General features: G+C 41.3%; 1 protein-coding gene across 1 annotated transcript in view; it reads right to left on the minus strand.

Moving 5' to 3' along the window:
• The window catches only part of bcl6aa (BCL6A transcription repressor a), a 75,019-nt gene extending 64,358 nt beyond the window's left edge, over nt 1-10,661 (minus strand). The window contains exons 1-2 of the mRNA XM_055941137.1: nt 10,247-10,661; nt 9,889-10,121 (exon numbers count right to left, since the gene is read on the minus strand). Coding sequence (XP_055797112.1) covers nt 9,889-9,916 — 28 coding nt within the window. The 5' untranslated portion in view covers nt 9,917-10,121; nt 10,247-10,661. The remainder of the gene's footprint in view (nt 1-9,888; nt 10,122-10,246) is intronic.
• Between the last annotated feature and the right edge of the window lie 362 nt (nt 10,662-11,023).

An 11,023-nucleotide genomic window follows, 5' to 3' on the forward strand; every position in this document is an offset into this window, starting at 1 on the left:
TTTGGGTCCAGAGGAACAGGATTGGGAAACACAGCTCTAGAGTCTCTTCCTAGTCATAAAATATTCATGGCATACTAAAATAACTAGTTTAAAAAATATATATGAACATAACACACTCATTAATCATTTATCATTTAAAATATAAGACCACAGAAGACTGTGATATAAATATATCTCAGAAATGCAGTGTCAATCAATCAATCAATAATTCAATCAAATGTATTGATAAAGCCCTTCGTACATCAGCTGATATCTCAAAGTGCTGTACAGAAACCCAGCTTAAAACCCCAAACAGCAAGCAATGCAGGTGTAGAAGCACAGTGGCTGGGAAAAACTCCCTAGAAAGGCCAAAACCTAGGAAGAAACCTATAGAGGAACCAGGCTCTGAGGGGTGGCCAGTCCTCTTCTGGCTGTGCCGGGTGGAGATTATACCAGAACATGGCCAAGATGTTCAAAATGTTCATAAATGACCAGCATGGTCAAATAATAATAATCACAGTGGTTGTCGAGGGTACAACAGGTCAACACCTCAGGAGGAAATGGTCAGATGGCTTTTCATAGCCGATCATTCGACATGTGTTTTGCTCAGGGGTACAAAATACACTCAACTGCAATACCACTTGGTTATCATACAACGTCGTTATCTTTTGACAATCTATTGTCATACTTTGTTGTCTACCGGATTCCTCCAAACAGGGAAGAGAATACAGAGTGGTTTCTAAGATCCCATATAGTCTTTTAGATTTGGAATCTATTCACGTTTTGATGCATTTTTTTTTATTTATTTTGTTTTAATTTTGTTGGAATTTGCAATTACTAATATGATCCAAATGCAGATACACTGCTGTTACTTTACCAAAGGCTGTATCCCAGATGGCACCCTGTTTTCTAGTGCACTACTTTTGACCAGAGCCCCTACAGGGAATAGGGTGCCATCTAGGACACAGCCTCTTGACCAGGGCCCATAGGGAATAGGGTGCGATCTGGGCCTCTTGACCAGGGCCTATAGGGAATAGGGTGCCATCTAGGACACAGCCTCTTGACCAGGGACTATAGGGAATAGGGTGCCATCTAGGACACAGCCTTTTGACCAGGGCCCATAGGGAATAGGGTGTCATCTAGGAGACACCCTCTTGACCAGGGCCTATAGGGAATAGGGTGCCATCTAGGACACAGCCTCTTGACCAGGGCCCATAGGGAATAGGGTGCCATCTAGGACACAGCCTCTTGACCAGGGACTATAGGGAATAGGGTGCCATCTAGGACACAGCCTTTTGACCAGGGCCCATAGGGAATAGGGTGTCATCTAGGACACAGCCTCTTGACCAGGGCCCATAGGGAATAGGGTGCCATCTAGGACACAGCCTCTTGACCAGGGCCCATAGGGAATAGGGTGCCATCTAGGACACAGCCTCTTGACCAGGGCCCATAGGGAATAGGGTGCCATCTAGGACACAGCCTCTTGACCAGGGCCTATAGGGAATAGGGTGCCATCTAGGACACAGCCTCTTGACCAGGGCCCATAGGGAATAGGGTGCCATTTAGGACACAGCCTCTTGACCAGGGCCCATAGGGAATAGGGTGCCATCTAGGACACAGCCTCTTGACCAGGGCCCATAGGGAATAGGGTGCCATCTAGGACACAGCCTCTTGACCAGGGCCCATAGGGAATAGGGTGCCATCTAGGACACAGCCTCTTGACCAGGGCCCATAGGGAATAGGGTGCCATCTAGGACACAGCCTCTTGACCAGGGCCCATAGGGAATAGGGTGCCATCTAGGACACAGCCTCTTGACCAGGGCCTATAGGGAATAGGGTGCCATCTAGGACACAGCCTCTTGACCAGGGCCAATAGGGAATAGGGTGCCATCTAGGACACATCCTCTTGACCAGGGCCCATAGGGAATAGGGTGTGATCTAGGACACAGACAAAGTAACTGTGAGTCAGTTCTAAGGAACACTGTGAGGTCATCAGACATTACAGGAGAACAAAATCAACAATCAGATTTCACTAGAAACCATTTCTACAGAATGTTGTTGGTGACCGTGAGGACTGGCTCGTGTCACAAATGGAACCCTATTCCCTTTACAGAACACTACTTGGGCCCATGTCAATAGTAGAGCACTAAATAGGGAATTGGTTGCTATTTCCAACCAAACAAATGGCTAGTACTTTTCCACTCGTTGTGGACGACTTCTCTGGAGCAACAGACTGGAAAGTAAATAAAGGTACCTTGTCAAAGCAGGTTTGAGCTGCAGATGTTTGGTGTAGATATTTGGTGTTGATGTTTGGTGATGATGTTTGGTGCTGATGTTTGGTGCTGATGTTTGGTGATGATGTTTGGTGATGATGTTTGGTGTAGATGTTTGGTGTAGATATTTGGTGCTGATATTTGGTGTAGATGTTTGGTGTTAATGTTTGGTGATGATATTTGGTGCTGATGTTTGGTGTAGATGTTTGGTGTAGATGTTTGGTGCTGATATTTGGTGTAGATGTTTGGTGTAGATGTTTGATGTAGATGTTTGGTGTAGATGTTTGGTGCTGATGTTTGGTGTAGATGTTTGGTGCTGATATTTGGTGTAGATGTTTGGTGTAGATATTTGGTGTAGATGTTAGGTGCTGCTGTCCTTATATAGTATATTTATGTGAAACAAACAGCTCCCCTTTAGATGAGATATGTAGCATATTGTAAAATATATTACTATCGTATATTGATCATGTTTAGATCACAGTAGATGAGACCAACAGAGATAATATATTGCTGTGTTTTAAGTTACATAACTAACCAATATTTTATTTGTGGTGTGGAGCAGAGCAGAACAGGACTAAACATGCCTCTATGGTGTCCAGACAGACCAAACTGCTAACTCATTAAATGTAACGGTTCTCCTCCTCCTCTTCATCCGAAGAGGAGGAGCATGGATTGAACCAAGACGCAGCGTTTGAATAAGACATGATTTTTAATTAAACAAAACAGAAAACACGAACGAACACTTGAAATTACAAAACAAATAAACGATGTAGACAGACCTGAAAGACGAACTCACATGAAACACGAAGAACGCATGAGCACGAAAACTGCCTACATAAAACGAACGAACAAACAAAACCGAAACAGTCCCATGTGGCGCAACGACATACACAGACACAGGAGACAACCACCCACAACAAACAGTGTGAAAACACCTACCTAAATATGACTCTCAATCAGAGGAAATGAAAACCACCTGCCTCTAATTGAGAGCCATATCAGGTCACCCTTAAACAAACATAGAAACACACAACATAGACCGCCCACCCAAACTCACGCCCTGACCGACTAACACATACAAAATAACAGAAAACCGGTCAGGAACGTGACATTAAAAAAGGATTGTTCACCAAAATTAATTCTTGGGGGCGGATAATTTACACGTGTTTGATGCTGATTGGTTTACTTGCCGGAAAAACAATGAGAGTCATGGAACCTACCTTGTCCGCAGGTCTCTAAACTACAATGTCTAATTCAGCTCAGCTTCTGTCTGATGTTGTATAGTCGTGTCATTTCGGTGCGCTACCCCTTTAAGACATAAAACGTTTTAAGGCTTACATGTTTTTTAATAAGTAAAATCTGGCACATCAGACATATTTTAATATCTGAAAAGTGGAAAGCTCCATCAGTACCAGCTGCCACCGAAATGTCTGTGTAGCCGAGCGGCAACATCCGTCCATTAAGGCCAGTTGTTGGTGCAATCCACAGCAACATGGGAGCAGGGGTTTTGGCCAGCAGGATGAAAGCAATCCTACCAAACCTCCACATCCCCCAAAATAAATCAAAACCCCCTCTAATAATGTTTTTTTTTTTTATATATATATATGGATGTTTTCCAACTCTGACCAATTCTACTGACTCGAAATCTTTTTAAAATGTTAAATAACACATCAATTTGCATGGGATTTATGGAGGGGGTCGGATTTATACCAATGAACATTTTTTGGGGAGGGATTCCAAAATAATTATGAAAATATATATTATATTATAAATACTAAATTCAACTATTAGCATAAGTCTCCCCAAAAAAACATAGAATTGTATTTTATATGAAAATTATTTAATACGTTTTGGACTCAGATATCTAAGAACACAAAAAGACAAAAATAAAACATTTTGACAATACGTGTGACTCATTCAATAAAATATGTCTTTATCTAAGAGTTCAAAACATGATATCTCGGGCATCACAAACGGGCACAGAATATGAAGCAGACGCAGCCTGCCTGCTGCAAACTCTTGTGGTGGAACTTAACCTTTACTCAGCCTACGTACAAGCTACTCCCTCCGGTCCCTGAGTCACTCTGTCACTGTTGAAACCGTTATCATCCACACCTCAAGTCAAAGGAATTATTTTCTGTGTTTGACTCGTGACTACGCTAAAAGATATGACTTTCATGGTGATTTCTGCCTGAGAGATCGGACCTTGCAGGGATGCACCCCACATGAAACTCTATTCCTTATAGGGCATGACTAGGGCCCATAGGGAATAGGGCACTGTTTAGGACAAGCACACAGATTGGTTATTTTGACCAGGGCCCATAGGGAATAGGGTGCTGTTTAGGACAAGCCCACAGGTTGGTTATTTTGACCCACAGATTGGTTATTTTGACCCACAGATTGGTTATTATGACCAGGGCCCATAGGGAATAGGGTCACTATTTAGGACAAGCCCACAGATTGGTTATTTTGACCCACAGATTGGTTATTTTGACCCACAGATTGGTTATTTTGACTCACAGATTGGTTATTTTGACCCACAGATTGATCATTTTGACCCACAGATTGGTTATTTTGACCCACAGATTGGTTATTTTGACCCACAGATTGGTTATTTTGACCCACAGATTGGTCATTTTGACCCACAGATTGGTCATTTTGACCCACAGATTGGTTATTTTGACCCACAGATTGGTTATTTTGACCCACAGATTGGTCATTTTGACCCACAGATTGGTTATTTTGACCCACAGATTGGTTCTTTTGACCCACAGATTGGTCATTTTGACCCACAGATTGGTTATTTTGACCCACAGATTGGTTCTTTTGACCCACAGATTGGTCATTTTGACCCACAGATTGGTTATTTTGACCCACAGATTGGTTCTTTTGACCCACAGATTGGTCATTTTGACCCACAGATTGGTTATTTTGACCCACAGATTGGTCATTTTGACTCACAGATTGGTTATTTTGACCCACAGATTGGTTATTTTGACCCACAGATTGGTCATTTTGACCCACAGATTGGTTATTTTGACCCACAGATTGGTTCTTTTGACCCACAGATTGGTCATTTTGACCCACAGATTGGTTATTTTGACCCACAGATTGGTTCTTTTGACCCACAGATTGGTCATTTTGACCCACAGATTGGTTATTTTGACCCACAGATTGGTCATTTTGACCCACAGATTGGTTATTTTGACCCACAGATTGGTTATTTTGACTCACAGATTGGTTATTTTGACCAGGGCCCATAGGGAATAGGGTGCTGTTTAGGACACACACCAGGGGAATATGCACTCTGGGTTGCTCGCTAGCAGTGGGCATGTTGTATGTAACATGTTGTATGTTTAATGTAGCATTTTGTATGTAGCATGTGGTATATAATATGGTGTATGTTGTACTGTATGTAGCATGTCGTTAGTAGCATGCTGTATGTAGCATGTGGTATGTTGCATGTTGTATATAGTATGGTGTATGTAACATGTTGTATGTTTAATGTAGCATGTTGTATGTAATATATTGTATGTAAGGGCTAAATGAACCTAAATCAACACAACAAGTGAACACATTTAATAAAGAGCTCAGCTAAGCTTGAAGAACAAGTGTTTTGGAGCACGAGAGAGCTATGGGTACCATCTGTACACTAGCGTTTAGTTGACCCCTACAGTAGATATGATGGCGCCGGAGGGGTGGCTGACGTTTTATGGGCTCCTAACCAACTGTCCTATTTAGTTTGTTTTTTCTATTTTTTTTGTAACTCATTTTGTACATAGTGTTACTGCTACTGTCTCTTATGACCAAAAATAGCTTCTGGACATCAGAACTGCGATTAATCACCTTGAACCGGACAAAGATTTTTTATTTATTTAAAGTGTCCGACGCGCGAAGGATATACTGCTTTCCGGAGAGACAAGGCCCAAATCCCGGTCATTCGTGTGAAGAAAAGACGGAAATACAGAGGGCGGAGGTCTGGGTGCCTTGTGAGAATTCGTCGTTGAGTGAGCAAACCACCCCTACCCTTGGTATTATTGGCCAACGTGCAATGATTGGAAAACAAACTGGACGATCTACGATTAAGACTATCCAACAGGACATTAAAAACTGTAATATCTTATGTTTCACTGAGACTTGGCTGAACTACAACACGGATAATATAGAGCTGTCTGGCTTCTCCGTGTTTTTTTGGGCAGGACAGAGCAGCTACGTCTGGTAAGACGAGGGGTGGGGGTGTGTGTCTACTTGTCAATAACAGCTGGTGCGTAATGTCTAATATTAAAGAAGTCTCAAGGTATTGCTCGCCTGAGGTAGAGTACCTCATGATAAGCTGTAGACCACACTATCTACCAAGAGAGTTCTCCTCTCTATAATTCTATGTATCACCACAAACCGATGCTGGCACTAAGACCTCTCTCAACTAACTCTAAAAGGCCATAAGCAAACAAGAAAATGCTCATCCAGAAGCAGCACTCCTAGTGGCCGGTCACTATTCCTCTGATCATATCGTTATGTCACTATTCCTCTGATCATATCTTTATGTCACTTTTCCTCTGATCATATCGCTATGCCACTGTCTATTCCTCTGATCATATCCTTATGTCACTGTCTATTCCTCTGATCATATCTTTATGTCACTATTCCTCTGATCATATCGTTATGTCACTATTCCTCTGATCATATCTTTATGTCACTGTCTATTCCTCTGATCATATCGTTATGTCACTATTCCTCTGATCATATCGTTATGTCACTATTCCTCTGATCATATCTTTATGTCACTTTTCCTCTGATCATATCGCTATGCCACTGTCTATTCCTCTGATCATATCGTTATGTCACTGTCTATTCCTCTGATCATATCTTTATGTCACTATTCCTCTGATCATATCGTTATGTCACTTTTCCTCTGATCATATCGTTATGTCACTATTCCTCTGATCATATCTTTATGTCACTGTCTATTCCTCTGATCATATCGTTATGTCACTATTCCTCTGATCTTATCTTTATGTCACTGTCTATTCCTCTGATCATATCGTTATGTCACTATTCCTCTGATCATATCGTTATGTCACTATTCCTCTGATCATATCGTTATGTCACTATTCCTCTGATCATATCGTTATGTCACTATTCCTCTGATCATATCTTTATGTCACTGTCTATTCCTCTGATCATATCGTTATGTCACTATTCCTCTGATCATATCGTTATGTCACTATTCCTCTGATCATATCGTTATGTCACTATTCCTCTGATCATATCTTTATGTCACTATTCCTCTGATCATATCGTTATGTCACTATTCCTCTGATCATATCGTTATGTCACTATTCCTCTGATCATATCATTATGTCACTGTTCCTCAGATCATATCGTTATGTCACTGTCTATTCCTCTGATCATATCTTTATGTCACTGTCTATTCCTCTGATCATATCTTTATGCCACTGTCTATTCCTCTGATCATATCGTTATGTCACTATTCCTCTGATCATATCATTATGTCACTATTCCTCTGATCATATCTTTATGTCACTGTCTATTCCTCTGATCATATCTTTATGCCACTGTCTATTCATCTGATCATATCGTTATGTCACTATTCCTCTGATCATATCTTTATGTCACTATTCCTCTGATCATATCGTTATGTCACTTTCCTCTGATCATATCGTTATGTCACTATTCCTCTGATCATATCTTTATGTCACTTTTCCTCTGATCATATCTTTATGTCACTTTCAAGAGACACTAATTATTCCTCTGATGTAAAAAAAAGCACAAGCACAACAATTTCACTAAAGTGTATTTTAGAGTCAAATAAAGTTCAAGTTATTATTTATGTGAGATCAAATAGTTTAGTTAAGAATGAATACCCTAAAGGTAAAGTTCTGATATGTATTTTAAAAGAGGAAGAATAAGGTTTGGTATGAAATATGAGTTGTATGAAAGATCATGGTTGCATTTGAATGAACCTTGATTCATAAAATTGACATTTTTCGTTTAACTTTATACAAAATTATTTTTTCTATCAGGATAAGGTGTCTGCAGCACTTTGTCCAATTGTTTTTGTGTCTGTACTGAAAGACCTGTTTGTGACAGACAGACAAACATACTAGGAAGAGTCTCAAATATAAATATATATGTAATAAAAAATAAAAATAAATGTTAACCTTTATTTAACTAGGCAAGTCAGTTAAGAACCAAAGTCTTATTTACAATGATGTCCTACCCCGGCCAAACCCGGACAGCGCTGGGCCAAACCCGGACAACGCTGGGCCAAACCCGGACAACGCTGGGCCAAACCCGGACGACACTGGGCCATTTGTGCGCCTCCCTATGGGACTCCCAATCACAGCCGGTTGTGATACAGCCTGGATTCAAACCAGGGTGTCTGTAGTGACACGTCTAACACTGAGATGCAGTGCCAATGCACCACTCGGGAGCTGAATACTAAATAGCTTGAATACTGTGCCCTCAATTCAATGTCCACATTAAAATTAAGTGCACATTATTTTGCTTTTAGAGAACAACATTCAATATTGATTTTATTTCCTCACCAGATCTATGCACTTAAACACAGAAGATAAAGTTAAAAGATGCTTGGGTTTAATTTATGTGAATTACTATGTACCAGAATGTGATATGTTCCAAATATTTTATATAAAGAAAAAAATAATCAGTTTACATTAGGAATTACCTTTCAGAGAGTAAAACAGTTGTATTTGAACAGATGTATTGAATATCCCGCTGATATTTGTGCTCCCCTCCTACAGTGTCTCTACTAATTATCATCTTTAGTAGAAATGAATGTGATTAGGCTGAGTGACACACTGATGGACATTTGTGCTTTCTTTAAACACAAACCATTTAGATCTGTGGTTCAGGTGCATTCATTGTATAACACATTACTCAAAAGACCAAACTGAATGATAAAAAAAAAAAAAACGGACATTTTTCTTGAATAAGAAAATGACATTGCTTGTTTGTATGCACAGATTTAAATTAAATAAAAAAACAGGAAAATGCAGAAGGTGTGAAATGAAGAGATAATTTCTATTTACACTTATTTGGACTAGAGCCAAGTTGTTTCAATAACAACACTGCTGATTGGCTCTCTCAAAGACTGGCTGATCTATAAGGGATCATCTTCCTTATTCCCACAGGGCTGAAACACAACATGGACTGTTATAATAACTCACACACTCACGTTTACATGCACACAATATACACACACACACACACACACACACACACACACACACACACACACACACACACACACACTAAAACATAAACCTCTAACGTATTTAGATCCATATCAAATGCATCTTGTATATTTTTTTCTGTAACCTTTTGCTAAATGTAAATGAATGTCATCTCTCTATTGGATAGTGATCCATAATGTCTACACGTGTTGCGTGAGTTTCTTTGATAAGAAACAACTATGTGTTGTTTTGTTTCTCATCTACACAATAAGTGGACATCTCTCACTGAAATCAAAATGTCTTTATTTGAACAAGAAAGAAGATGGCTTAAATATGTCCTCAATCAGATCCTAATTAAATCATTAAGATGTCAACAGAGAGGATATGTTATGCCAAACGACTAGAGAAAGGCTTCTCACCTTGCTTCTGCTGGAAGGAGTGAGGCATGCTGGGAACTGAGATGAGGCGTCAATCAGAAGAGAAGGTGTTTAGTGCAGCGGAACCCTGACTTCAGAACCTTGGGCTGGCCGAGTTCTGGAACTTGAAGAAGGTCTGAGTTCAAATGTCAACAGAGAGACAGGACACGACCGGACAGGACCGGACCGGACAGGACTGCTAGTCTCTCAGCCACAGAGCTCAGTTAGCTGTTGTGCTGAGGAGGAGGAGAAGATATCCTGGGTTCAGCGGGAGGCAAAGCGGGATGATGCTGTGAAAGCGCAGCGGCAAAAGGCTTGGATCATGCAGAAACTAAACGGGATGTAAGATTGGGGCTCAAACCTTGCTGAGTGGCATCTAGGGCTTGGAGGACACAGCTGTCTGTCCTCGGTGGCAGAAGGATGGGCTTCGTGTCTCAGTCGTCTGGCTGGCGGTCGTCTGGCTGGCGGTCGTCTGTCTGGCGAGGCTGAGCGGAGTTACTGACTGATCTGGAGAAACCTTGGGAAGCTTTCCCTGACAGGGATGGTAGTGCTTCTACTGTAGAAAGGCGGCGCAGCAGATAGGTTGAAGTGAGTCGAGTTGACTGAGCGCGACGCACGTTAGAGAAACGCTCCACAGGGCATCGATGGCGCTCTCAGCTGATGGGCTGCCTGCACTCTAGCGTTCATTGATTGTAGCGCTTGGTCGGGCGGGCGGTCGACGCTCTCTCGGTCGCTCCACTTCCCACGAATGCTAAAACCACAGGGCCAGCTCCATTTTACAGAAAAAAAAGATTAAACAGCCTATGCAATAATCCCACTTTTCTATCTCTCTCTCTCTCTCTCTCTCTCTCTCTCTCTCTCTCTCTCTCTCTCTCTCTCTCTCTCTCTCTCTCTCTCTCTCTCTCTCTTTCTCTCTCTGTCTCTCTCTCTTTCTCTCTCTCTCTCTCTCTCTCTCTTTCTCTCTCTCTCTCTCTCTCTCTCTCTCTCTTTCTCTCTCTCTCTCTCTCTCTCTCTCTCTCTCTCTCTCTCTCTCTCTCTCTCTCTTTAGCTCTCTTCTCTCTCTCTCTTCTCTCTATCTCTCTCTCTCTCGTTAGAATGAGTAGGAATCTGAAATCCCATTAAGTCACAGGAAGCCTAA

The sequence above is a fragment of the Salvelinus fontinalis genome, chromosome 12 (genome assembly GCF_029448725.1).
Source record: "Salvelinus fontinalis isolate EN_2023a chromosome 12, ASM2944872v1, whole genome shotgun sequence".
Classification (NCBI taxonomy): domain Eukaryota; kingdom Metazoa; phylum Chordata; class Actinopteri; order Salmoniformes; family Salmonidae; genus Salvelinus; species Salvelinus fontinalis.